The sequence below is a fragment of the Coccidioides immitis genome (genome assembly GCF_000149335.2).
Source record: "Coccidioides immitis RS genomic scaffold supercont3.3, whole genome shotgun sequence".
Lineage (NCBI taxonomy): Eukaryota > Fungi > Ascomycota > Eurotiomycetes > Onygenales > Onygenaceae > Coccidioides > Coccidioides immitis.
This window is the reverse complement of record NW_004504308.1, coordinates 188626-216378: the sequence shown is the minus strand read 5'-3', so window position 1 is coordinate 216378 and position 27753 is coordinate 188626. Positions and strand designations below refer to the sequence as shown.

Below are 27753 nucleotides of genomic sequence, written 5' to 3'. Positions count from 1 at the left end.
TCGCAGCGGCTATTATATATATATATATATATTGAAAGTATCGCATCTGGCTCGTAAATCGCTTTCGTCAAACTACTGTTTACCTACTTAAAGCTGTTCAGAACGAGATCTTTTGTCGTCAGTTATATTGCTCGTGAGCTGGTAGCTGGAGTTTGGTCGAGGGCCAACCAAGGAGTTGGGTTCCGGAGCCGCAGCGCTTCGAACTCTTGACATCCACCGCTCTCCCGCCACGAGCTACAGCACAATCATGCAAATTTGACCCGTCCCGATAGTCTACAGGTTGCGCCGTCTTTCAGCTTCGACGACCGACCAGTTTCGCGAGGTCAAGGACCCCGTTGGTCCTCTAGCGACCCATGGCAGACTCTCATGGCTTCGGAGGGGCTGGTCGAGGCCCAACATTTCCCCGACAGCCAGAGGAGCTGCATATCCCATCCGCGAACAGCTCTCTCCCCTCGAATGGCCCACGACCTGCGCAGCATCAATTCCCTGCACCGCCAGAATATGCTGCCAATCATCCTCCGACGACGGTGGGCATCCAAGCTTCCGCCTCCCAACCACAACCGCAATCCCATCCCCAGTATTCCGCGAGCACCGGCCAAACCAACCCCGGGAATGTGTTGCCAGGCGCTCTCCAGCCTGGAAATGCAAGCCGCTCGGGCCCTATATCGAGCAATACCGCTCCTACTTTGCCTACTATCTCGCAACAACCTCCAGCCTCCTCCCCTTCCAGGCCAGCCCTAGCGACCCAGCCGCACTCCTACTCCGCTTCCAGCCCTGCTGCTTTCGATCAGCAAAAGTATAAGCCCTTTGGAGGTTCTTCAGATGGCTCGAAATACATCTCCCCAACGTTAGCTACGTATTCGCAGGGTAATCAGTATTCACCGTTGGGTTTGGCAGACATTCGATCACGTATGGACCATGGGATGATGGAGGACATGAGCGGAGCGGGCCAGCCAAATAATGCAGATCCTCCGATTTCCACGAATTGCAACTATATGGCCCCTTGGAGTGTCTATGCGTTAGACTGGTGTAAATGGTCGGTCCCGCCGGGCACTCCAACCGCCGGAAAGGTGGCTATTGGGAGTTATCTTGAGGACAACCATAATTACGTATGGCTCCTTCGTCTATCTTCCGTTTCAATTGTATTTCGCTCTCCTTGCTAACGAGATAGGATAGATCCAAATTTTGGGCGCCCAGTACACGCCACCCGATAGGGACTACCCGGAACCAGATGGCCTACCAGGGCTAGAATTCGTCAAGATCGCCGAAGCAACACATTCTTATCCGGTCACTCGAATACTATGGGAGCCTCCATCATCACAAAAGCAATCTACCGACCTGTTGGCGACCTCCGGGGACCATCTCCGGCTGTGGTCGCTGCCGTCGGAGTCGTCTCAATTTCGCCATCATGGAAGCAGTTCTATTAACCGGTCAACAAATGCCCGACCTCCTGTTCAGAAACTATCGCCCCTTGCTCTGCTTTCCAACTCGAAATCTCCCGAGCATACAGCCCCCATAACATCTCTTGACTGGAATGCAGTCTCCCCAAGCCTCATCATCACATCCAGCATCGATACAACTTGCACAATATGGGATATCCCTACCTTAACCGCCAAAACACAACTCATTGCTCATGACAGGGAGGTTTATGATGTCCGGTTTTGTGCCAATAGCGTCGATGTGTTTGTCAGTTGTGGCGCGGATGGTAGTGTTCGAATGTTTGACTTAAGAAGCCTGGAACACAGCACCATCATCTACGAACCGTCAGAAAAGAATGACAAATGTACGTGTGAGAAATCCATCTTGAACATGCTTTGTGCTAACTAAGCATAGTGGCTAACCCTGGCAATTTGTCTCCATCATCCTATCCAAGTGTTTGGCCCCCGCCATTATTACGAATTGCCGGTATGATTTATTCAGCTTCATATATATATATATATATATATATATATTGCCAGTGTTGGTCTTATGCTGACTAAACTTCACATGTAGCTTCTCCTCATGATGCACATCTTTTGGCAACGTTTTCTCAAGACTCTAGCGTCATCCGAATACTTGACGTCCGGCAGCCAGGCCAGGCTCTTCTCGAGCTCAAGGGCCATTCCGCGCCAATCAATTGCGTGGAGTGGTGTCCTGCCCGCCGAGGGACTCTTGCTTCGGGTGCCGATGACTCCCTTGTTCTCATATGGGATTTGATAAATCAGAACAATGCAGCTGCAATAAGCTCACAGACGCCAGTTGGCCAGCCACATCATAACAGCTCAAGTGGCGCCTCAACGATGGAGCGCGGACCGGCTGCAGCATGGCAGTGTGATTACGAGGTGTCCAACGTCAGCTGGGCGCCCCATGCCCCTAGTGGCAATGTCTCAGGCTGGTTGGGTGTGTCTGGCGGGAAAGGATTATGGGGTGTATCTATATGATTAGAATCCCATTTCTATGCCCCTCCCACACAAACTGCGGCCCATACCATACTATACCATCTGGTCCAGGCCTGTTCCGGTCCCTTTATTTTTTATTTTTATTTTTGCGTCTTTGTATAGCATTGGGCACAGTCATCCAGCAGGTTTTGTCCAGCTTGTGCATTGCTGATGCAGCTTTGTGGAGTGTGATTTCACCTTTTTTTTTCTGAATTTTTTTCTTTTGCAGAAGGCGTATGAGCCAGTTTTGGAAGTATATTGGTTTATTTTGCATATCCCAGCTGATCTGGGCTTGTTGTTCACTTTTGTTTCTTTCTTCTTTTGCTCATCATTCTTGGTGCTGGCACTTGAAAACCATATTTGCATGCCTATGATTATTATGAGCGTTTACGATACATCCTGGGTACAATATGAGAACTCATTTTATCCCTTTGGAGCAGTTCCTTCTTTAATGTTAGGTAAATAACTGGCTCCCAGGTTCCACATACTATTGTTCTCCATAACAGGATATGGAATCCCTGATACGATAGAGCTAATATAAAGAGCATAGGTGACAATAGTTAATGGTTATTTCATATCAGCATCCCGAAAAGATAATCGATGGTATGGGTCAACTATTATTTTGAATATAGAACCGAGAAAACGTAGTTTGCACTGGTTGTTGTTAGTTGACTCGTCCTTGTTCCACCCTAGATTTTGGGCATCTTGAAAAGTGGTACATGGGCAAGCAAAATAGGGATACTTTTTAGGCTCCCTAGTTGTCGAGGACCGTTTCTTTTTTCAATAGTGAACCTAGACTGATGATGCCTGGCGCGTATGTGGTATCTTGTCGGTTTGACACATGATAGGGGCATTCTGTGATATGAAACGTATGGTCAATGGTCTACATATATAAGTATACTCATGACCCATACTTGATGCAAAACCGGTCCGTTCGGATCAGCTTTAACGGCTGGTACTCGCAGTGGCCAATCGCTTTTCGATAATCCAAGACAGGGCACCCTATACACAATGAGAATGCATATTGGCAGAGGGTTGACAGAGATCTTTTTACAGGAGCAATGCCATGTATACACCTGTGGTGCAGGGTTTTAGAGTACATTGCGTAACTTCACTAGCAGTGGTATGGGATATGCCAGCATTGGGCTTTGAGATCTTTGTGATAACTTCCTTGCTGTTATCCATTCGATACACTTTGTTGTACAGGTCATTCAGGGCCCTTTTTTTTTTTTTTTTTTTTTTTTTTTTTTGATTGATGCCAATATGCATAGTCACATTCACTGAATTTGTTGCTATAGATTCAAGCTCATGTGCGTTAAAATATATAACTATTGTGTTTGGCAATTTGTTCATTTTCTCCAAGAAGAAAATGTTCGCAAGTGTAGTCAAATGCTCCAAATGCTCATTACTGGAAGCTATGTGATTATTGTCAACCGGCCTGCATATCCGGTAAAGCCAATGCTTCTGAACAAACCAGTTGCCATTATCGCAAGAGGTTAGAGATGTGAAGAGTGAAAACTCGCCCTAAAGGGAATAAACCTTTGTAAAAAAGCGCTGCCGCATGCTTGTTAGTTGACCGCTATTTGTTTGACAATGACACTGGAGCAGGAAGCAAAGAGAATCATTCCCAGTATCTCCGAAAAGATGGAAAGACACCTGGGTTTGTTGATGGATGATTCGTCGTTGGTTGTTTGCCCTCTCCTTTAGGGTAACCATCCTCTGCTGTACTCTGTAGCAATGTGTACTCTGCATAGACATCTTCTTGGCCTCTATGGAGTACAACCAGCACACGCTGGCTGCCATGCATTGGCTGGTAGAATCAATTGATGTACAGGATTAAACTGCATGTCTTGGTGCAAGATGCCTGACCTGAAAGGGGTCCATCTTCATTCCGGTGCTGTCGGCTCAAAAAGGGGTTCGGAGGTGTCCGAACCACCACAGAACGAGGTCAGAAAAAGCAACACTCTCACCACCCGTCAATGCATTAATAGAGCATCTCGCCCGTCCAGCCCGAGCGCGAGGCGGCGAGAAAGTGCTGCAAGCTGGTCGAATCAGCGCGGCGACGGACGGGCGGTGACCGTTTTGCTAGTATGGTTAAGTGCATATATTTACGGTAATTAACATTGCAATAACTGCTAAGTCTGCTGGTGCATTTCCGTACAGACCTAGTATTTACAGTTCCATACAGCAGGCATGAGCAGACTTCGTCCGCACCCAAAACATCCAACGTCGCCAGAGAGAAGATCTCGCATGGATGGCGACGAATCCTCCTGCTGCTGCCGTTACTCTCTGCTGGGCATCAGAAAGCCTGTACTAGCTCATCTACTGACTAGCCGACATCGAAGAACCATCCATCCCGACTACTATGAGGCGAACGCCCGAGTTTTCATCAGCTTAACCTCAATGTGTGATCCAAATCCATCATGGACTTGCGCACAATCATGAACTCCGACTCCGCGGGGGTCCCGAGCAAACCGCCCCAAGCACAACCTCCACCCTCTCCCTTGCAGCCGCGCACGAGAGAACCCAGCCCTCGCCGAGCGAGTTATCCTAATGAAACATCTCCTCCGGTCCATCCCTCCCATCCAACCGAACCGCGTGTAAGGCCACCACCGCCTCCACCACTGCAGCCTCCTCTTCATTCACCAGGACGATCTTCTTCCTACGGCTCTGCTCAATCACCATACCAGCATTCTTCCGCCAGCTCAATCCTAAGTGGCATTCCTCCGCCTCCGAACGCCCCATCCTACTCCCAAGGCTCCCAGTCCTTCCTCCCCGTTGCGCGCGACTCCTTTGCGGCCACATCCGCCCCCCTACCTCACCCCACAAGCTCCCTCTGCTCGCCATTTACTCCGCAGCCATTGAGCTCGGGAACACAGCAGACTTACTTCTCCCAGGCCCGCTCTCACTCGATTCATTCCGTCACGACGCCGTCGTCGGTTCGCAGCTTCTCGTTTCCTGCGCCACGCGAGGAAGCCGGAACAGCTCAGCATGCTGAGTTGCCTCAATCTTTGCCATATTCCCCCAACCAAGCAGGCTCGCAGCCGGCGACCCCTCTGGGGCCTCCTTCGGCATCGCTGAAGAGACCGTCCCCTCATCCGACGCGTCCAACTTCTTCAGGGCTTGATGCGGACCATGCACCGTTAACCAGCCCATGGGACAGACCCGATCAGCAAAGGGAGCAAAAGGAATCAGTATCGCCTATTCTTCAATCACAAATCTCACGGCAGCGATCATCTCTGGCGGACCAACTGCATAAACAACACTTGCTCGAGCGAGACGTCGATCGCCAGAGGACCAGCGTGAGCCCTAAAACGGTACTCGGAAAATCTGGCCATACTGCTGGGGACCTTGGGCGTGTTCAAGATCGCTCTTTGCAAGTTCATTCGAACAATGAACCTGACAGGTTATCATGGCAAACAACCAGTACGACAACAAACAATCCGGCACCACCACATGAAAGTGACCCGACATCCCAGTCATTGTATCCACCCACCACCCCTAAAACATCTCATCCTTCAAACTCTAGTCATCCTTCAACCGTATCTCCGACGTCGAAGCAGCAATTTAGGAGAGAGACAGATTTATCGTTTCAGCACCAGGATATACCGATGAAGGTAACCGATCAACCGGCTCCTCCCTCAGTTGCCTCTTCGTTTGTACCACGAAAGAAGCGCAAGCGATATCATGAACCTCCAATCTACGCTCAAAAAGCTCCTCGGACTACAGGAACCCCTCCTGCGATTCCAACGAGATATAAGGCCGGCTCTTCTTTTCCGTTCAAACCTCCGTTTCCTAAGCGCGAGAACCCGGATGATCGGCCTGTGTCACGAAACAGGTCTATGCCTCCTCGACAAGCTCCAACGCCACAAAGTACTCGATCCGATGTCAATGGAAACGCCGCACGATCTAGCACGGCTGGTGACTCTACATCGTCCCTCGGACCGTGGGAGCCCTCGATCACCGGTGTCATTCCGCACGAAGAGGTTACGAAGTTAATATGTGACTTTTTATTCCAACAGGTTGTCATGCGAAAGGACATCGGTGCTGGCCCTGCTGGAGGATCAGCCACAGGATCCGGAGCCATTTTAGAGGTAGAAGCCAAACTTGGACAGCTGGTTGACAAAAATAGAGGCGAGAGAGTACGCCTTCCGGTGCTCACTGAATGCATTATCAGCAGAGATGATCCAAGCATGCGAATCGCCTTCGAAAGCTCCATGACACTGGTACGCATTCCGTCCGTTATTTGCCGCTGTTGACATTTCCGAGTAGGTGTTAATGATTGAGATCTAGGCTCAACATCGCTCTTTGAACAACTTCCTCAATGAATCCGTCAAATCCTCCATGGGACCTGGTTCATCCCGCATCCCAATTACATATGCACACAAAAAGGAACGTGATACTTTCTATGAAATATCCTCTTCCGCACTCCCTCCAATCGTCCAGCATCACCTCAATCCCCGCCACAAGCCCAAAGTCCGTGTTACCACAGATCAACGGACAGGAGCGATACTGGCTCGGATTATCAAATGCCGCATTGCAGACCTGGATGTTTACAGCCCGAGAACGAACCTCGATTGGCGGATTAGCGTGAACTTGGAAATGAACTATGAGGGAGACATCAATGAACTCATACCAGCGAGCGACGCGGGTAACTTTGGTGGGAGGGCTAAGTCTAGGAACAAGGATCGCATGAGTTATCGGCATTTAGCATATCAAATTGACCTCACACAGGTTGCCACTGCGGAAGTGAGTACTCTCCAATTTTATAGTCTCGGGCTCGGTTCTGTGGAGTAATTTATTCACGTTACCCCCGCTGCAGGCAAACAATCCTCCAAACCCACAAGCTGATTTTGAGCACGAACTCGAAATCGAAATTTCCTCTGCAGAAATTCGACGACAAGGCGATCTTGCTCTTGCGGGCGACCTAGCTAATCAATACGAGGAACTGGTCAAAGGGTTTGTGGATAATGTCAGGGTGCTTGCAAGAGCGGTACCCGGAAGATAATTGTAATAACCTATCGGTTCGGCTTCTTCCTTTTTTCCTCTCTTCTTTCGACGATATATTTTTTCTAATGGTGAAGGGCAAACAAAAAAATTGGGTTATTGTACTTCTCGTTTCATATTATTTCTTTGTTACGTCTTCGGTTCTGACTGTGGATTCTGGTCGGGACTGGAGTGTTTTCTTTCTTTCTCTCCTTCTATATGATTCTTCCTTGTGTATTTCTAGCACCTTTCTCTTTCCCGGGCCTCTTGGTCTAGGGGTAATTTTATCCTCTTTAATAATTATGGGTATAATTATGCGCTTGTTGCATATCCTTCGGAGCAATAATTCTTTGAGGGAGCAAATATGTTCTTTCAAGCCTTACTTTCAGCATTCCAATTCCAATTTTCTCATAGGATCATTAGATATGACTTGTCGCACTATCGATAAGGAAAAGAAAGACAAATGTTAGATAAATACCAATGTCAAAATATCAATCAGCGAGCCAAAAACAAGAGTGCAAGTGGAAATAGGAGATCACACCAAAACGGAGGTTAACAACATACCAGAAATTCCAACCAACTGCAGATAAGGGGGTATTCACGATGTATCAAGTGAGAGCGCAAACCATTCTAGAAAGGCCACAACACGGCACAAGAGAAAACATCTTGACATAAAACATAAGTTTAAAACAACATGGATCACATCAAATAGCATTGTAGCTCAGACGAAAGTGATGAACTCTGCACATCACCATTAAAATAGACATGCAATGTAGTAGTAAGATAGGTCCAAAATTCGGGTCATACCATATATAATTCGTAACATCTTCATATTCCCATTGCAGAGCCAGGAGCAGCACTGGTCATATACGTGGTATTCGACGTTATACCAGCCGTAGGCGTACTCCGATCATCGCCGCCATTCATCGCACCTCGTTCTCTAAGGCGTCGCCCTTCCATTAACCCCCTCAACCCACGTTTCTGTAGACCAACTACGCAACTGATTCCTCCCGTCCAGACGTCTCTATCCGGCCTGCTGTGGGCATGATGTCTGCTAGACCCATCACCGCTGCTAGATTGGCGGCCCATATCGGAGTCAGTATAGCTGAAACTAGTATTTGTCGACGCGGAGGTAACGGTACTAGCGCTACTGATCGATTCCGCGCGATGACGCATTCCCAGGTCGGTGTTGATTCGAAGATTTGACGGTCGTTGCTGGGAAGCAGAGTTGCTGGACTCGCGACGACCAGACGCAGATTTTCTGTCCGCATGTCCGCCGTCATTATCTGAGCTAGAATGCATTGCAGACATTTGTGAATTTGAAGAAGGTCCAGGCTGGTCAGAGCGCAATTTGACACCGTTCAGCACCTCCAATGTCCCACCAGGACCACTTGTGAAGCCGGTCCCACGTCCACCTCCGGCGGCCATGGCGGCGGCGTTGAATACTGCGGCCGCATTTCTACCATCAAGAACCTGGTGGAGACGTTCAACGGTGGCTTCAAGCAATCCATCAACCTGGTACGGTCGAGCTAGCTGTAGAAGCGAGCAGAGAATTTGAGGGGTACATAACGGAGAATCAATAGACGGCAGGGATGAAGTGTAGAGAAAATGGACGAGGAGTTGGACGGTTAGGTGGGTGTGTGGAAGGTAGAGGGTGCGAGGTCGTGAAGTTGGCGTGAGGGAGTGAGCGGAGGGTATCTCAAGGTTAGGAAGCGCGGCAGCAGAGTCTTTCCTGCCGGTGTTGGCAATGGTGCCAGGCTGGTTAACCAAGGTTGTTGCTGTGGAATACTGACTGGTATTGCTGATGGAGGGAGTTATTGTGATATTCGAATTGCGTTTATTGCTGGAGTGATTATTGCCAAAAGAAGAGCCCGGCTGGCGAACGGTAGCCACATCAGAAAGACTGTCTGAAGCAACAGCTGTGGATTCACGAAGCAGGCGGACAAAATAGGGGCCCCATCGTCGAGCAATGATATGAGAATTGACGGGTATTCGTTCGCCGCCAATTGTAAGCAGCTCCATATCAGACAATTCCACAAAGGACTGGGCCATGAGACCCAACTGCTGTGCCGCTGAGGAATACTGTCGGCCACCGCCAGCTTGTTGAGAGAATTTTGGTTGAATAGACGCTGGTATTGCGGGAGCGCTCACTGACTGATATCCTGACGTCGGTGATGTCCTCCGCGGATTCTCGTAGAGTCCAAAAGCCTCCAATTCCACCATGCAGACGTGGGCAAAATTGAGCCGCCGATGGTTGTAATCCTCAACCAGGCTTCTCTTTCTATGTCCCAAAATCACAAACGTGCTCCTTCTGTTCCACAAAACACCGCGATTCCAGCTTCCGTTGCTGAATATAGTTCCACCCACGTCTATACGTCCCCATGTCAACGTTTTTAGGTTCAGCGCCCAGAGCGCATACTCTTGTTTCGATGAGGTTAAATACGTGCCGCTAACAACGAAGTGACCATTGATAATGCCGCCATTCGGGAATCTAAGGCCAGGTGGTGAAACAGAAGTATCCATCGTCTTCTCTATTAAATTGCCGTCCGGGAGGCGCACTTGAAGCTCAAGTTTGACATTAAGAAAGTGGTAATTGGAATAAATCAGGAGAGGAGTTCCCTGGTTTTCTGATTCTGTGTCTGTCGGGTCCGATTCCTTGTGACTTTCTCCGATTTGCGATGCTGGAGTATTGATAAGTGGCGCGACGACGCTTCGGTAGGCTCCACAACTCCGGTCCAGGGGTGTTGTCACCGTCCACTTCAAGCTGCGCAGGTTGAAGACGCTTATTTGTTCAATATAATGATTTGAGCTGTCTTGGCCTCCAACCACAACCATCTCTGCCCCCCCAAAGCCATCAATATCTACTCCGATCGTTCCCTGATGTGGATTTGCGGACGATGGATTATTTTGGATGGCGGATAGGGGCGCCTGAGCAGACGTGAAGATAGCCGACGATGGAAGTATAGCCGCACAATGAGCGTACCTCCCTTGGGGTGTGTTATCGGTGTGAATGCGAGTCCAGGTTCGCGTCGGTACGTCCAAGATATGTACATCGGACATCACCACAATTTCCGGCTGCGATTCCTGGTTACCGGATGGGGATAAACTTGATGACTGGCTCGTCTGCGTGGTTCTAGGAGACATTCCGCCGTAGCAAACGAGCTTTGTATCACCTAGTGCACATACACTATGAAAATATCTTGGTGACGGCACATGCCCGGTGGTCTGCAGCTTACTCCAATGGCGCCTTATCAGATCCAGTTCGTAGAGATCTGAGGTCAAATCTGGTCGAGTCCTAGATAGCATGCGCCCTCCAAAAACGTATAATTTGTCGCCGAGAATAGTGGTAGTGGCGCCTACTAACGCGTGAGGCTCTCTCCCGGTAGTTTTATAAACATTGCATACCAACCCCGACAGGTTCGCAGAGCCAACGTTGGTCGTGGGCCCGGCAACTGCAGGCCGTGGGTGCAGAGTCGAGTGCTGGGCGTTGTATTCATCGCGGCTGGTGTCAAGGCCCATATTTGATGACATTTTCGCGGGCTCACTATGGGGGATGAGGGGTGTTATCGGCGAAGGATTTGAGTTTTGATGCTGAGTGTTATAGTATTCTTTGGATCGTCCATGCGGGGTATTTTCGTCTAAAGATGGGCGTGAAGTTTTCAAATCTAACGAGGGTCTTTCGGTGGGAGGTGCATTAACATTAAATACAAATTTGGGTCGTTTATTTCCAGTTAAAGTTGACCTTCGAAATCTCGACTTGAGTCCGAACTCCGTGATAGAGGATGCAGCGGGTAAGCTCGAGCGGCGACTCGCGTTCGATTTAGGTGCGGGTTGCTGAGATGAAGTATCGAAGGCCTGAGAGATATTAAGGTCGGGCAATGCCGCAGAGTTCAAAAAGCCTTGCCCCTCTGAAAACGAAGTAGATGGCCGCGATTGTGATGAAGGCCCAAGGTCCTTAGGTTTGGCGTCGCCGTGTCGAAAATATCTCTTTACCGACGAAAACGGGTTCGATATTTCGAAGTTTGGGGGCGCAGAAGTCGGAAACGAGTCACCTGAAGGGATAATGGCCTTCGAAGCTCGCCGTTCAGCACCTAAACGCGTCATGGTCGGTTAACCGCCACATTCCAGAAACAAGAAGAGTTTGTTGACACAATTCGGTTTTTTCTCTGAAAGGGGAAAGCCAATGTCAAAAGTGAGGGGAGTATGGTCAATGCAATAAACAAAACACCAAAGCAGCAAAAAAAAAGTCGGACGAAACCAAGATACGTACTCTTGACAAGCGTCAGTCAGCGCAACGCAAAGCGCATTTCCCCTTGGAGTGTGGTTCCCTGTTGACAGGCAATATAAAATGGCGCCCCCACCAAGCAGACCCTAGGAATATCTGAAACGGAATATCGACAAGATAATGGACAAGGCTGGCGCAGTAATTGGAGGCTGAAAGAGAAAAAAAAATGTAGAGAATAATACAATTTTGAATACTTTAATTTTCTTGTACCCTCTCGGCTTTTCCTTCGGCTCAAGAAAACGTTGAGGGTGTGTGATGTACGGAGAAAAAAAGGGCGAAATATCAGGGTTGCATTGCAGGCCGTTGACGATTATGTGTGGTCCCTGGGGAGGGTTGGAGGCTGGTCAAATCGGTACCTCTCCTTTCGCCTGGTTCCCCCCAGCTGACACCTTTAATAGGGTAACGAGCTTGGCGGGGCTAGAGGGAGCAGGCGATCCAATTTCACTCAGAGGCGGGATTCGAGGATTGCCTGCAGGGAACTCTCATGAAGGCTTGAAATGAATACAGAGGCTTCGTGCATGAAAAATACTCGTCCAAGCTAGCCAGTCGGTAAAATGACAACGCAAGCGCGTTAAATCGTCGACTGCCTCGCCAGACTGCTCAGGAAGACAGGTCCTTGCCAGCCGGTCGACGTGAAAGGGGGGAAGACGGACGAAGGTCGTTCGTTGCGCAAGGGAATCCGCCATCCATGGAACGGCGACGAGCGTTTCTGAGTAATCGGGACTAAGCCTTGTATGGTTTAGCGCGGGCGGCTGTCAGTGGCCCCGAGAAACATGGCCGGTGGAACAAAGTTAGGCCGAGACACTTGCACTGCTGAGGTAAGGCGGTCCAGGCCGCTGCGGTCGGCTTGGCGCTCTCTTTGTCAGCTTGCGTTACAACGGGGTTGATCTGTGTCCTGGCAATGAATCTTAGTTACGAAGATCCCAACCCCTGAGGATTGTATTGGCAAGATCCAGCTTTCAGGACTGAACTGACAGGGAAACAGGTACTAATCTGACAGCGACTAAGCAGTGCTGATCCTGAAAGGGTGAGAATGCGCCAACAATAATCTCCCAATTGTTAATTTGTCTTACTGCAAACCTGGGTGGTTCTCAATCAAATGCCATTTTGTATATTCGCACATACCTTAATGATTTAGATCAGTAAAAGCTGTACTCCGTACGGAGTACTCCATCATCTAAGTCTTGCACGGTGCTCTTGGTATCCATCATGACTCAAGCAGATGGAGAGATCACCCCAGCCAGTTCACTGTCTGGTATCCAACTTCAACTATTCATGTTAGGTGGGATCAACTCTATCCTAATCTCGTACCCAAGTTTCTATCTAATAGTTAGTGCAAACAGGGACTTTTCGAGCGACAGAAGCCATCGCGTGGACCAGCATTTTCCCATATGTATATTTCATGATCCAATCTTTTGATGAGGTTGATCATGCAGATATACCGTTGTATTCTGGTATGCTCATATCCATATTCACATTTTGTGAATTCCTTAGTGGGATGGTATGGGCCAAAATCAGCGACCGGATTGGAAGAAAGCCAACTTTATTGATTGGGGCTCTCTGTGGCATCATTACAGCCATATCATTCGGGTTATCCAAGTCTATGGTTGCGATTACACTGTCAAGAGCATTGGGAGGGCTTACAAACCCAAATGTTGGCGTAGTGCAAACTTGTGTTGGCGAATTGGTTGAGCGGAAAGAACAGCAAGGTATGCGCTACAGCCCATAAAGCTTCAGGACATGGAATGGAACTCCGAGAAAATGAGTTGTGCTACTGGAGCTAACTCGGTTTCAGCAAAAGCATTCTCTGTTGTTCCTTTTCTTCGCAGCCTTGGGTAAGGCATGATATTCTCCATAGTGAGGCCTAATACCTGACCTTGAATGCACCTAGAACTCTCCTCGGCCCGCCGTTAGGCGGACTCCTGGCAGACCCGGTCAAATTATACCCGAATGTGTTTCAAGAAAAGTCGATTTGGAAGAGCTTTCCATACTTACTTCCAAACTTGCTTGTTGGTGTGCTTTCGTTCTCTGGCATGGTCTTGGGGCTTCTGCTTTTACAAGAAACCCATCCACAGCTTGTGAACAAACCAGATATTGGAATTCGCACATATCTTGCATTTAAGTACCTTTTTACAGGAAATTTCAGAAAACACAATTGCGCTCGATATTCGCGTTTGGACCACGCTGAAGAGGATGGAATAGAATTAAGAATGGAAACTGAAGCAGAGCCTGAACAGGAGGCAATACAGGCACCGTGTGCCATAACAACTTCATACAAAACCAAGCCCACCGAAAAGCCAGTTTCAAAGGCTTTCACACTTCAGGTTATACTGCAAGTTATCTCTGTTTTTATATTGGCGTTTCACAAAGTATCTTCAGACATTATAACGCCCATATTTCTCGCAATTCCCGCAAAACCAACCAAACCAGCCGATAACCTTGTGGAGAGGAATATTTTCCAGTTTACCGATGTATTCGGCTTCAGCTCTCAGAAAATTGGATTCATCCTTCTTACCCAAGCTGGAGTGGCTATCATCGCACAGTCAACCTTAATTCCTTGGATTGTCGGTCGATTTGGAGCATTAAAATGCTACCGAATGATTCTCTGCATCTTTCCGGTCGCATATCTATTCACACCATTCCTCGTTAAGCTGAAGTCGCCTTTTTCTATAATCGCATTATTGTTTGATCTATGGGTGAAGGTATTACTTTCATCGACAGGATACATATGTTCTGCTATCTTGTAAGTTACAGTCTGTCGCCTTACATAAAGCTATGTCTGACTCCGTTGCATGATTACGAACACTGCACCATCGAAAAGTTTTCTAGCGAGGATCAATGGTGTGGCTGCCTCATTCGGCTGCCTTGCACGATCAATTGGTCCATTGATATCCGGGCGACTGTTTAAATGGGGTATTCAGGAAGGATATATTGGAATTGCATTTTGGACTCTAAGTACTGTCGCCTTTATCGGCGCGCTAGAGTCATTTTTCCTCTTAGACCATGCGTGATAATCGATGATCCAGCAGTCCTTATGCACCCCTACTTCATAAACTCGAGAATCCTTCGAGTGTTTCGTTTTACTTTGCCTTTGCTGATGTTTGAAGATACCCGAATTTAACTGAAAGGTTCTAAAACCTTGCTATCATCTTTATTGTCTAGCTATATTGTAGTCTCACTCTCTGATGCTATTCCTCGATTCTGAGAATGCCGAATGATTCTCTCGCACTACGAATTTAATCAGGGCTCTTCGAAGTCCTCATTGAAGTTATCGAAGCCGAGATACTCTTTTGTCTCCAGATTCCGTACGGCTTTCTCTCCGTTTGAACCCATGAGCTGACCAAGCGCCGCATGGTCTTCGGGACTCAGCTCCACCAAGCAGTCAAAGTTTTCTGAGATTCTTGACAAATTATTACTTTTCGGTATCACAGATACACCCAACATGATCAAATGAGCCAGTATAATTTGCGCTGGAGTCCGAGAATACCTTTCCGCCATTGCCTTAACCTGCGTCGAATGATTAAATGGAGGGTTCATTGCCGGAAGAGATCGCCCAGGTAAGGTTTGGTCACTTACAGTGCAGTCTTCAAGTGGACCAGGGGTTTTTCTTCCAATTAAGTATGGGACTGGTGTGCAGCCCAGAGGTCCATATGCAGTAACATGGATTTCGTGCTCGTGACAAAATCGCAGGAGTTGCTTCTGCGGGAAATACGGGTTGAGTTCAACCTGGTTCACAACTGGGAAGATACGGCAGACGCTCAAGAGACGCTTTAACTTAGGGGTTGAGAAATTCGATACCCCTTAGACAGCCGGTAGTTAACAAACGATAAATGCTGCCCCGTAACTTACTAGGGGAATCCCAAGTATCGCAGGCACTAACCTATTAGTTTTGCTTTCCCTTGGTCTACTAAATTCTCCATGGCTTTCCAGGTGGTGTCAAACGCTCTCGAGAGCTCGATGTCAACAACAGGCTGCTACTATCAGCTGAAGAACGAGATCTCTCGAAGGTTTCGTACTTTTCCGTCCGGCTTTCTCACAGTGGAGTAATTTTCCCCTTTGGTATACGCATATGGAACTGGGCACCGATATTAATCAAGCTTGCAGCAAAGTTCATCCAAAAAGACTTATAACATACAGTGCATCAGATATAGATCGACTTGATCCCAACACGATCAGTATTAATACCATTATTGAGGCTATGTCGCCTTACCATAGCCGAGCCCCAAATTCTTCAGGCTCATATTCATCCCAACCTCGACATCTTCGGGCGCATGGAAGCAATTATGACTTGATTCCCAAATGTCATTAGTAACGGGAACAGATCGGGTAGTTGGGCAATGAACAAGTTCTTACAGCTTCGTCACCACAAACACATCCTCCCTCGGAACACCGCTCGCACGGATCGCAGCGCCTATGCCTCTTTCTACCGAACCCCAACCATACGCCAGCGCCGCGTCAATGTGTCTGTATCCAATCTTCAACGCATGGAGAACAGAATCTTTGACGGATCCTTCTGGGTACAGGCTGGGATCAACTTGGAAGGTTCCTAGGCCGCGGGCGGGAATACGAATGGAAGTATTCTTGAGCGCGAAGGAGGTAGCGATAGGCATTGTGTATAGTGTCTGGGACTCGACTTTCAGAGAGTAAGTTACAACTCGAGGAAATATGTACCGTGTATTAAATCAGTTATAATAAATATATAGGGATCTGTGTGTGGTACGGAGTAGATTTGCAAAATTTGGCGGAGCAGTGAGGGGTAGCTAGCCATCATGATCTCTAGTACATTTAGGGATGCACCATAGACATGCATATGTATACACATACCTGTATGAAACGTTGTCACGTCCTAATCACTTTGAATGGCCTTTGAAGTTAGGTAGATTGTGACTGTCTCGGAGGATTTAGCGTAAGTCGCAACTGCAAGGGAGCAACATGGTGGACATTCAGGAAGAGGATATTACGAGTATTTGTAAATAGCAGCACCGGCAGATGCATATTTAGCTATAAATTATGTGTAAATTTTATTCTATCATTGCCATACAAACTGTCAACTGTAACTACTATAGTCTTTGTCTTCAACTTCGCCAAACTTGGATTCTTCACTTCAGTTTTCACATGATAGTCTGTTATTGAAAACTCCACGATTAACATTTCAGAGCATCTTTTCTACCTAGCGTAGCATGGTGGTAACCGTGGTAATACGAGTGATAGTAAGTACATACAAGGCAATATTATATTTTGACACCAATGTCTTGTGGGCTTGCAAGTTATTTGCGGCGGAAGAAGGTTGGAAGCTGACTAGCTCTCGTATATATGTAACTGCATAGTTAACTTGGAGGTCTGGAGATATAAGGGTAGTCTGCATGCTACGATGCATTCAGTCAGCTCCGACCAAAATACCACTCAGGACTCCAATCCCCTTCGGTGCGTAACCATAGCTATCTCTCCACCTTTTGGGCATAAAAGTGTCCTGTTGGGGGCTAAAGTCATTAAGTTTATGTTTGATGTATTTAGCCAATCCCTTGGAATGAAGAACTGCGGTCTGGGTTTTGCCATAGTGACATCGAAGTCAAGTGTACATATCCAATTCTCATAGTCAAGGAAAACTAATTGTCCCTCACTGGCCGAGGGTTTTGTACGGGGGCAAATGCAACCAAGAAATCGTTGAACGGTACCCGACATGATTAGGTTCCTGCGTTTCTGTGTACTAGATTCTAGATCAGACGCGAGGATAACATCAACCCTCAAACATGGAGTTGTATCACTGCCAATTTCGCAAATCAGGTAACGCCCGTCAATAGTCTTAGTAATTTTCTGGACATTGTCCTGGACTCCCGCAGAGGGGTTTGAACTGAAAGATGGGACCTGTACGGCTGTGTCCTTTGAAATATTTCCAAACCGGGACTGTTGCATGTCGATTGTCGGGCTTTGTACGTCATCAACGCGTCTTAAATCCTGCCAGTGATGAACATGATATTCCTTTGGGTCAATCCAGATGAGTTTGCCCATATCAGATGGATGGTTGAACCACCTTCGTCCCGACGGATGCTGCCATCTGATCCTACTAACTTCGCTCTTCTTCTTGATGTTCCAGATACAATCCATCGTTCCAGTACTAACGAGCAACATACTTTCGTCGGGACTGAAAAGGGCTTGCCGAACAAGTTCCCGGATTCGGAAATCGAAAACATTGAATACAATCCATTTTCCATCTTTTTTGCCGAGTGCTTTTAGGATGACCTTTCCGGCATCATCCGCGGAGACAAGGAACCTGCGGGACGGAGACCACTCAAGGACAATGACATCACTCATGACTGAATGACTCCAGAGCTTTTTTATTTTCTCACCTTCCTTCATTTCATGAAGCCAGATTGTGCCGTCATCTCTTCCGCAGACATAATAGTCAGCTAAACAGTCGTAGGCCACAGAAGTGGTTATGGGAGTGTCCTGTGTCCCTCGCGAGAATGTGGGCTCAGAGACGTCGGAACCACCAAAGAGACTTGAACCCTCTTCTTGATCTCCTTCCTCTAATCGAACAAGTGCATCTGGTTCCCAGACGTTGCAAATAGACCCCCGTACATCGTAGATACGCTGGTTATCAGGGCTGAGAGTGAGGTCCCGAACGAACGGCCCGCAATAAAGCCTGTATATTAAATTAAAATTTGATACGGTCCAAACACTCAATGTTCCAGTGTTGCTGCTGGTCAAAAGCAGTGTCCCGTCGTCGCTCGTGGCCATCTCGCGGGCTTCGGTGTTTTCATATTCAGTTTGAGAGCCTTCTTCTGCTAGATACCAATGAACAATAGTGTTGTCCTGGTAGAGAATGAACAATGATATCCCGTTTGGTTGCCAGCATACTATTTCGGGAGCGCAAAATACGTCGCCCTGTGGTTTGGTTCGCAATCGTTCCCAGTCTTTGTCCCGGATACACCGTTTAGGTTCCTGGGAAGAATCTTCAATAAGGTCCCAAATGAGCACGGGTCGTCCGCGATATGCAACAGCTATCTTGGATAGATCGGGACTGATTGCCATGAGGCGCGGACAACTATGTCTGCGATCGCTCCTATCCTCCACATCGTATTCTGCTAGAACGCCGGACGTGCAAAGGTCATACTTGGCAACTGTGCAGTCATCATAGCCCACGAGTAATTCGGAATCATTATCCCCAAAACTGATACACATGACTCGTGCCTGGCGATCTCTTTTAAGTAAACGAATCTGTTCTCCTGTCGAAATATCCCATACTTTGAAGGTATATCGTCCGGTTGTAACCAGTAAAGTACGCGATCTATTGACCTCCATGAGAGTCACCCATTCGCCGTGCTCTAGGAGTCGAAGTTTTTCGAACGTCTCCGCGTACCAAACAATGATCGCCCCTTTGCTCGAGACGAGCGTAAGGAAAAAGACACCTGCACAGCGAACCTTCGAAGCGGTCTCATCTTGGCCAACGGAAAGATGAGCTAGATTATCACCCCAGCCACGAAAAGGCACACCTTTAACAGCTACAGCCGATGTTTTCGGTTCATTATAGACCTCAGCTATGATGGAATCCTTCGGGCATAGAGGAGGAATAAGTTGGTGAATGATCGAAGGTTTTTGAACCAAGTTTGAGCCAAACTTTCCCACCAGTCGGATGAGATCAAGGGTCCAAAGCTCTAAGGGTAAAACTGTCCCATCCTTTTCACTGGGGATTGGGATAGATGTCGCAGAAACATGCCCAGTTTTTCTTAGTTTACGCATATAAGCTTTCAGGTACCGAGCAGTACGGGTAAGGGTTTGTAATTCGTTGAAAAATGCTACTGCATGAACCCAAGTTAAGACATATTTGTTGAAGAAGCGGGTTAGAAGGCCTTTGAGTTGCGGGGATTGAGTGGTCGAGTGGCTCAGATGGAAAGCCCAATTATCTTTGGCATATCCCAAGAAGGGATGTGCCTTCAAGATTACGTTCAACATATCAGGTGTTCGGGAGGGCTTGTCACCCTTCGCAGCTTCAAGGGTAGGCTGCAGCTTATCATCGCAAAGGTAGTCGAGGCAGATTATAGCAAGACTTTCATGACCAACATGGAAATCTATTGCTGGGGGCAGTCCATTTGAGCTGCTAAAGAGGAATTTCCGCGCAGTAGCGTGAATCAGAGACACTTGATCCTTATCAATACGAATAAAATGACAACATAATTCGATAGTCGACTCATTGAAACTGACTTGTTTCTTATTAAACCTTCGTCGAAGCGCGGTTTCAAACTCGGTAACTCGAAGTGGGCGAAAGCTGCAGGATGCCCATGTTAATATTGCCATAGCCACTTCTTGCAACATCGGTATATCATAATTATGAATTTGTTGCAGCATCTTTCCGTACATGGATTCCATGTCGCTCGGAACGTCGTCCAAAGCCGTTCTAATATCATGTTCCAGGTGGCCGGTACGCCGTAATGTCTCCAATGCCAATTTTGCCCAGAGAAATGAGCCCTCAGCTTTTGCCAATATTTGTTCAATAACCCTCGGTTGGATTTCTGGATTGCGTGGAAAAGTTATTGGGGCAGCAGCTTTTAGGTAGATGTTAATATCCTCGTTTACGTCTGAGATGGAAGTAGACTCCAGGCAAACATCGCCTTTTCGAGACAAAGCGAGGTTCGTCAGATCGCTCAAGGGCCGACTGAAGAGTAAAAGTTTGATTTGACTTCTTGGCCGCATCTGCATGAGAAGGGCGACGAAGTCCTTCGATGTTTCTGCCTCATCTATAGCGTCTATCACCCAATAGAGAGTGTGAGTGAAATTCATTTTGAAGATAATGCCCTCAAAAATTGTATCCCAAATAGCCTGAAACTTCTGGTTTTCAATAGTCAAAGAAGTCTCACGGTACAGTCGAAGTAGCCTGGCGGCAAACTCTCGATTGGATCGAGCCAGCTGAAACGCGATTGAGCGCAAGCAGTATGCGACGCGTCTTTTTGTTGGCTGGGACCCAATGAAGAAATAGGATTGACAATTTTCCTTAAAGTACCGTTCGTGGAGCAAACCGATGGTCATGGCGGACAAGGTTGACTTGCCAGCTCCTGGCATCCCCGTAAGCCAGAGAATGTTGGTGGATGTACCTGGGCTATTGTCAAGCCATCGATTAAAACTATCACGATTGTGAAACCACTGGCAGGATCCCGGCGTCCCTTGTTTTAAATATTGGGAAAGGTCGTCTTCCGGGGCTTGCTTGATTCCCAATGCTTCCATAAGCACCCCCTCGGGGTGGATTTCTGCCGAAATTTATTAGCACTCTAGGCTGATATACATATGACCTGAATCTATTTGTAATACCTGATCCTTCAGTTAATCGCCTCAGATAGCCGGTGACTGTGATAAAATTTGAGTCAGATTGATCCCGAAATTTACAGACTGTATGGTGGTCTGCAGGGAGTGGAGTCCAAATCTCATTTGGCAGGTTGAGGACAGCCGAATCACGATCTACAATCTGGGTAAGTTAACGGAGATGTCAAGAATTGGTGGAATGGGAGCCACTCACTATCCGCTTTTTCCCCGGCCCAGTTTTGGTGGTGCTAGATTCAACCACAGAGACAATCCGTAAACGGTCACAAACAGCAAGGAATTGGACATGTAGATCTTGCATCGACGGCAACATGATGTCAAGCTCAGAGACATATATTTTTCGAGGTATTCCTGTCATTGCCAGGATGCTGTTCAGGGCGTTCGCATATAGAATGCCTTTATGCGGGGTGGAGAGGAACATAATTCCATGTACTTTCGAGATGATTTGAGAAAAATTCTTGTTCTGCTGGCCAACAACATATGCCTGAATGAATATTAGTTGAATTCTAGAAAGCGGGCGAAAATTAGAAAGGTGCGTTGTACCTTCTTGACAATCAAACCACCCATGGAATGGGAAACAAAAACGATAGGTTGCTATACATACAACCTATGGTTAGTAAGATACCTCTTGAAGTCCCATTTTTTGTATGCAAAACTTGGCCCACCGTTCCTATAAGTTTATTGCCATCCGGGCCGCCAAATCCATAGCTCTGCATTGCTGATAAGAGATTTATGGAAAAGTCGAGGATGCTCTGAGAGGTACTGTTGTCGGTAAGATTGGCCTTGTATCCAAAGGTAAATATTCTACAATACGAAAAACCTGGATGATGTGGCAGCCATTCCGGCCAGAAGATTTCGGGGTTGTGATCCCATGACCATGATCTTCTGGATGAGCCACCAAGGCCATGAACGAAAATTATGTCTGTTGTAGAATATGGAGGGTTGTAGACGACAGAGAGTCCCTCAAGATCAGAGGTAGATGGATTGCTACTAAGCGATGTGGTCTTCGAGACCGTAGATAGTGCAGCGGTTGACGCATTCGAGACACTCTCGCTTCTATCACACAGCTCGACACGTTGAGCTGCCCTAATAGATTCTGCGGTGTAATCTGTAGCTTCGTCTTTTTGTTCAGGACCTCGACTCCGAAATCTGCGGAGCTGGCGTGTTGTGAGATAACTAGATTAGCAACGGCGCTCCTGCAATTTTGAAAAGTCCAAACCCAGCTTACCATTTTGCATGAAATGCGACCAAGGAAGTGAGCTTTGTGCAGTTAATGACCAAGACCAGATCCAAGTCCGGTGGTTTTGACGTTGTTAGGTATAGTTATTTGGACGGGGCTGACAGAAGGTGAGGCCAAAATTCCGGCGGCTAATTTAGGTCACAATCTCGAGTCCAGCCAAGCCCGGCCCGTTCCCCGCTTCAACCCTAGAGCAGTGGGTCCAGCGCCTAACCCAAAGAGCTCACGGGCATGGAGAATAAAATCCAGGGCACACATGAGCCGACAGTGAGATGAGCTCGGAACTCCTATGTGTGTAAGAAGAGTTCATTCAGCACAGTTGTCGGCCGTGGGATCCGAGCCTCGACGGTTAGAGGTCGTCCTGCGCTCAAAGTGCGATGTGGTCTGACTGGGAGTGTTGGTGTCAATTTCCTTGATGCGGCCATTTTCCACCTAACATGGAACCCCGGCTCAGAATTGACGGAACACGCAACCAACGTACCGACCAATGGGGGAGACGTTAGTGAGATGGGAGGGAACGACAGCGGCGGATTTCTCCGATCAAAACACGAAACTTCTTTCACACTGTGCGAAACATACGGAAAACTGAGGTGCTGAGAGCACCAGTCTCCTTATTTCCGCCACATTATCCAATGTCTAGGTATTCCTGCAGTTGCAAAATACGTTGAAGACCAGAGTCGTTCTCAAAATACAGTCATGGCTGCCGCTGCCTCTCCAGTCTTGCAGGATATCATTTTCAAGGATGACTTTGGCGAACATACCCTTGATGTAGATAGGCATGGGGGAGACCAGGCTCCAGCTGCTCCAGTCCCAAAGCCCGAGGTTCGGGGCAATTTTGACCTGGACGATGCTGTTGTGGATGGTGGGCCAGATCATTCGAAGCCAGAAAAGAAATGAGGCAGCTAATACCTCCAATAGCTCTACCCATACCTGGAACCAAAGTTATCTCGGCATATAATTATGGGATGTCTCTCTGGGGTCAGACTGCAAAGATATATACGGTTCTGCCAACCGGAGAGCGGAAGGAATATTTTCTGAAGGTATTAGGTCTCAGTTCTTTGTTTCTCAGCCTGTGAATCATGCTCACCTGCAAAAACGCAGGCCGTGTCACTTGGAGATGACGGTCGTGTCATGATTGAGGGTGAATACGAGTCTCTGAAAGCAATTCACGCAGTATCGCCGGACTTCGGACCAGAACCCTACGCATGGGGAAAGTTCCGAAAAGACGAAGAAGGTACTTATTTCCTCCTTGCGGAGTACCGAGAAGTGGGTGAACAGCCCCCAAATCCCCTCAGATTTACTGCTCGTCTCGCAGAACTGCATCAAACATCCGTGTCGCCAACAGGAAAATTCGGCTTTCATATAACCACATGTCATGCGAAACTTCCCCAAATAACCGATTGCTGGGAGGAATCATGGGAGGTCCTGTATAGAAAACAGTTGGGCCATATGGTCAAATTAGACGAACAAAAACATGGGGAATGGCCGGAGTTCCAGGCTGTAGCTCGGCTCGTGCTTGAAAAGGTTATACCAAGGCTTCTCCGGCCACTGCAGAGCGAAGGTCGCAGCATAAAGCCATGCTTGGTCCATGGAGATATGTGGGATGAAAACGCTGCGACTAATATGGATACCGGTGAGCCCTTTGTGTTTGATGCAGGGTCATTTTATGCTCATAATGAATATGAAATTGGAAATTGGAGAGCGCCAAGACATCGCCTAAGCGACAAAGTCTATGTCAAAAACTATCGGCGGTTCTATCCCGTCTCCGAGCCTGGTAGGTTTTCAAAGTTTCTTTGGGTTTGCGGATGGTGTAGCCAAAGCTAATCTCTAGGCAGAGGATGACTGGGATGATAGAAACCTTTTATACTCCCTAAGATACGATCTAGGCGCCGCAATCCTCATACCCGGATGCAATCTTCGCCAGATGTAAGCTACATTCTTCTCGCAAACCTAATTATACGCGGGATTGACACCCCATAGCGTCAAGGACGGAATGGCAACTCTCTGCAAAAAGTTTTGTCCTAAGGAATTGATCGCCGCAACCGAGCAGATGCCATTGCCTTCTAGCCTAGACTTCCCGATAGACGATGACTGGGCTGAGCTTGAAGAATACAATGAAAAAGCCGGGAATAGTTATCAGGTTGATTTACTAATAAGTCCTGTGGAGGCTGGGTTAATCGACAGATTCAAAGACGAGGAATGCGAAAAGGAGAGCTCAGAGAAAACAACCATCGAAACTATGGAGCACAATCTCGAATCCTCCAACCGTTCAAATCAGCCAAGATCCCATGGACGTGACGAAGAGAATGTAAAGGTGATGTTAGGGGGGACGATGGACCAGAAGGTAGATGAGAGGAGCGGAGAATCGGTGCTACTGAACACCGACCAAATAACAACATCGAAAGACAATGAGGAAAAGAAGAAGCAGAAGAAGAAGAAGAAAAAGAAGCAGAAGCAGAAGAAAAGAAAACAGGGGCCAACAGACAAAAGAGCAGCAGGAGAATAAAAGTTGAAAATGAAATGAAAAGAAACTGCAAGAGAGAGGAGAGTGTCTGCCAAACACTCTGGACAGAATTCTAATAGCTACACCATATTCTTTCAGCTGCACAGACTAGACTTTGAAGTAGATTTCTTGTTGACAGCGCTGGCAAGCTGATAGAAGTGAAAAGGGTACTGAACTGGGTGAACAAGCTTGTGTCACTACAGAGTACTCTGGAACGTGCAGATTATTTTCAAACCAACACACTTGGGCACCTCAACCTTAATATGTCATCAACGATGTACGGGATACCTTTTGTTAGGTAACTATTCCAGGAAGGATGTGTGGGAGGACCAACTGTATTAACCACTCTGTACCCCGTACTGTTAACTAGTTAACAGTTGCTTAGAGTTTATAGAACTTGGTGTATTGCTGATTATCCCGTGATTGGTCTCTTGTGCCAGTTAGTTACTCATCAAAATTCCCATGAGGCGGTGGGTGATGGCAGAATACGGAGGCAGCCTAGTCCCATGCAATAGAACGCATGTTTATAAGTATGGTCCGTACTCTGTACACACTTGGCGGTTCAATTCTATCAAGGCAATTCCTGGTTTAATTTTGCAATTAAAGACTAGTTATGGGGTGGTTGGTTACTCAAAGGTGGTTAGATCAACTTGATTCATTGGTCATTACAGATACCGCATAAAAACTCCCCGATTCTCAACTCCTGAAACCCAAAGCACAATTTAGTTCTTAATAGTGGCATATCGGAGGTACCTGGTGCGCGGTCAGCATCCGAACAGGGCCATCACTGCTGCGGGAAAACTTACGGCTTCACAATTCTGACGTCGCCGAACTTCTTGATCGCATCCTCGGTGGACACGAAGGGTGGGATGATCACATCGTCGCCTGGGGTCCAATTGATAGCGGTGTTGACGCCGTTCTTGTCCGTCGTCTGGAGAGCATCGACCACCCTGAGAACTTCTGCGGTGTTGCGGCCGGTGCTGGCTGGGTAGCTCATTATCAGACGGATCTTCTTCTTGGGGTCGATGATGAAGACGGAGCGAATGGTCATGGCCATGCCTATCCTGATCGTTAAGTCCAGGTTTCTCGAAAAGCAAACCACACCAAGGACTTGGCCTAAGCATACCTTTCTCGTCAACGTTGGTGGTGTCCTGATAGTCGATCATGTCATAGAGATACGAGATGTGACGGTCGGCATCTGCAATGATGGGGAACTGCAAGTGGGAGCCGGTGACCTCGTCGATGTCTTTGATCCAGTCGTGGTGGGACTTCAAGCCGTTGGCACTCTACAAGATCCGGGTCAGCGGGTGCATTTCCTCGCCTGAACATGGGGCGATGTTTGTGTTCCTCACCAATCCGATAAGCTTAACGCCCCGCTTCGTGAATTCGGGTTCGAGTTTGGCGAAAGCACCGAGCTCAGTGGTGCAGGTTGGAGTGAAGTCATCCTGGAACGGGCCGAGCCGGCTGTTAGCGACTGATGGCAGGTCTTTTGCGGCATGGGGGTATCTTTCACATACAGGGTGCGAGAAGAGGATAACCCAATTGTCGCCGATAAACTCATGGAAGTCGATCTCGCCCTTGGTGGTGACGGCCTTGAAGTTGGGGGCCTCAGAGCCGAGACGAAGACTGGTGGACGCGTCAGAAGAAGGAACAGAGGCATTCTGGCACGGGGACTGGACTCACGGAGCGGCGCGCTGGCTCTGGTCTGCCATCTTTGGTTGTAAATGAAAAATGCGATATACAAGAGGACTTAACAGCCAAACAAAAGAAATTGAGTTTCTACGACGGATGACTCGAGGGAGAGCTGTAGGAGGAGGCGAGGAAGAGGACGAAGAGGGGAGGGAAAAAATAAAAAATAAAAAAAAAAGGGTCTCAGACGAGTGATAGCAATTGCACCTCCAGCGAGTTATATTGACTCCACCATGCCCGCCATCCGTCTTGATAAGAAGACCTAAACCTGGCTGGTAGTAGCAGCAGCAGCAAAGCCCCCCGCGGCAGAATCTCCCGCTCAATCACGCAATGCCTCACCGCCTGTCGGATCTCGCGCTGTGATTGGCCAGTGCGAAGTGGGCTGTTTCGTCCGCAAAGTTCGAAAGTCGAAAATCGCCATGAGCTCATCGGCGGCCAATCAGGTGGCAGGGAGTCGCACCCAGCCGCTAGGCTATTTGCGGATGAAACCACAACACGTCGTCGACATCGCGAACGCGGGAACGGCGGACAACGGCGTGACTGGGATCATCCCTTGCGATCTGAGACTGGGCATCGGCGACCACTCCCATTCCCGTGGCTTGGGCGCGTACCTCGGTCTGTTTGCTCGCAGAGTTGCTGCAGGTGATTGAGGCTTCTCAAGCGTGGACCCTTACTTCGCTGGATATCAATGCTCACCACGGAGTATTCAGGGATAACTATATACTATATATAGATTATCTAACTATGATATTTCTCCTTTATCACTAGTCAACACACAATCAAAATCTAGACTCCAAGCAGCTTCTCCTCATGAACATCGATCGGGACCCACTGTCACCGCATCAGTGACATCACATGGTTGGACTCTTTCGTGAATCCTGAGCCTTCGGCGTTCTCGTATAAAGTGTCGTCTGATCAGCTGGCCCGCGGCCGAGAAATGCATGCGGAGCATTGAGAACGTTTCATTATTATGACCCTGCTGCTCTGGGAGACCACACTGGAATCGAAGGCACTTTTCTCCTCGTTCCCGTTCCCCTTGCTGACAATTCGGCATATAAAGATGCCAATTGGGACACTTCATCGAGCTGCATGTTGTTTTCAAACGGAATCCCCAGAGGTTGGCATTAATAATGGATAGAAAGACCACAAAAAAAAAAAAAAAAAAAAAGGCCACATCAAACGCCAGCGCCAAATCAAAATGCTGTTTGGAGTACTCTATTGTCATGCAAAACCGGGTAACTCCCGATCGCAGATCCATGCCGGGAAAGAACAACAGATACCACATTGATCCTTTTGCATAAAAAGACGGGGTCCATCTTCGGGA

At 47.9% G+C, this 27753-nt stretch overlaps 9 protein-coding genes across 9 annotated transcripts; 5 read left to right on the top strand and 4 right to left on the bottom strand.

The window, feature by feature from the left end:
• Nucleotides 1–290: 290 nt before the first annotated feature.
• CIMG_08858 (WD repeat protein) lies at nt 291–3005 on the top strand. The gene is made up of 4 exons (XM_001241694.2): nt 291–1109; nt 1177–1783; nt 1834–1905; nt 1993–3005. Exons 1-4 carry the CDS (start codon nt 354–356, stop codon nt 2418–2420), a joined length of 1863 nt encoding a protein of 620 aa, XP_001241695.1. The 5' UTR covers nt 291–353; the 3' UTR covers nt 2421–3005.
• Nucleotides 3006–4681: 1676 nt separating this feature from the next.
• On the top strand, nt 4682–7489 carry CIMG_08859 (mRNA capping enzyme, beta chain). The gene is made up of 3 exons (XM_001241695.2): nt 4682–6643; nt 6711–7166; nt 7240–7489. The coding sequence occupies exons 1-3, from the start codon at nt 4841–4843 to the stop codon at nt 7423–7425; spliced, it is 2445 nt and encodes an 814-aa protein (XP_001241696.1). The 5' UTR covers nt 4682–4840; the 3' UTR covers nt 7426–7489.
• A 333-nt stretch (nt 7490–7822) lies between these two features.
• On the bottom strand, nt 7823–12313 carry CIMG_08860 (regulatory protein Ral2). Its single transcript, XM_001241696.2, has 2 exons — nt 11674–12313; nt 7823–11494 (listed from the first exon to the last, which is right to left on the bottom strand). The coding sequence occupies exon 2, from the start codon at nt 10932–10934 to the stop codon at nt 8232–8234; it is 2703 nt and encodes a 900-aa protein (XP_001241697.2). The 5' UTR covers nt 10935–11494; nt 11674–12313; the 3' UTR covers nt 7823–8231.
• Nucleotides 12314–12897: 584 nt separating this feature from the next.
• Nucleotides 12898–14699, top strand: CIMG_08861 (uncharacterized protein; the record flags this gene model as incomplete). The annotated part of the gene is made up of 5 exons (XM_001241697.2): nt 12898–12970; nt 13032–13397; nt 13484–13523; nt 13580–14431; nt 14510–14699. The coding sequence occupies 5 exons, from the start codon at nt 12898–12900 to the stop codon at nt 14697–14699; spliced, it is 1521 nt and encodes a 506-aa protein (XP_001241698.2).
• A 229-nt stretch (nt 14700–14928) lies between these two features.
• CIMG_08862 (aldo/keto reductase) lies at nt 14929–16620 on the bottom strand (the record flags this gene model as incomplete). The annotated part of the gene is made up of 8 exons (XM_001241698.2): nt 16513–16620; nt 16042–16321; nt 15899–15975; nt 15824–15844; nt 15705–15763; nt 15569–15659; nt 15265–15488; nt 14929–15195 (listed from the first exon to the last, which is right to left on the bottom strand). The coding sequence occupies exons 2-8, from the start codon at nt 16296–16298 to the stop codon at nt 14929–14931; spliced, it is 996 nt and encodes a 331-aa protein (XP_001241699.2). The 5' UTR covers nt 16299–16321; nt 16513–16620.
• A 373-nt stretch (nt 16621–16993) lies between these two features.
• On the bottom strand, nt 16994–22231 carry CIMG_08863 (uncharacterized protein; the record flags this gene model as incomplete). Its single annotated transcript, XM_001241699.2, has 6 exons — nt 16994–20930; nt 20992–21145; nt 21197–21484; nt 21544–21594; nt 21666–22157; nt 22229–22231. 6 exons carry the CDS (start codon nt 22229–22231, stop codon nt 17092–17094), a joined length of 4827 nt encoding a protein of 1608 aa, XP_001241700.2. The 3' UTR covers nt 16994–17091.
• Nucleotides 22232–22785: 554 nt separating this feature from the next.
• Nucleotides 22786–24961, top strand: CIMG_08864 (uncharacterized protein). The gene is made up of 5 exons (XM_001241700.2): nt 22786–23099; nt 23156–23277; nt 23339–24011; nt 24073–24163; nt 24218–24961. The coding sequence occupies exons 1-5, from the start codon at nt 22934–22936 to the stop codon at nt 24741–24743; spliced, it is 1578 nt and encodes a 525-aa protein (XP_001241701.2). The 5' UTR covers nt 22786–22933; the 3' UTR covers nt 24744–24961.
• A 346-nt stretch (nt 24962–25307) lies between these two features.
• Nucleotides 25308–26652, bottom strand: CIMG_08865 (thiol-specific antioxidant). The gene is made up of 6 exons (XM_001241701.2): nt 26424–26652; nt 26258–26366; nt 26093–26185; nt 25867–26026; nt 25547–25799; nt 25308–25493 (listed from the first exon to the last, which is right to left on the bottom strand). Exons 1-6 carry the CDS (start codon nt 26450–26452, stop codon nt 25463–25465), a joined length of 675 nt encoding a protein of 224 aa, XP_001241702.1. The 5' UTR covers nt 26453–26652; the 3' UTR covers nt 25308–25462.
• Nucleotides 26653–26662: 10 nt separating this feature from the next.
• On the top strand, nt 26663–27079 carry CIMG_08866 (uncharacterized protein; the record flags this gene model as incomplete). The annotated part of the gene is made up of 2 exons (XM_001241702.2): nt 26663–26675; nt 26709–27079. 2 exons carry the CDS (start codon nt 26663–26665, stop codon nt 27077–27079), a joined length of 384 nt encoding a protein of 127 aa, XP_001241703.2.
• Nucleotides 27080–27753: the final 674 nt, after the last annotated feature.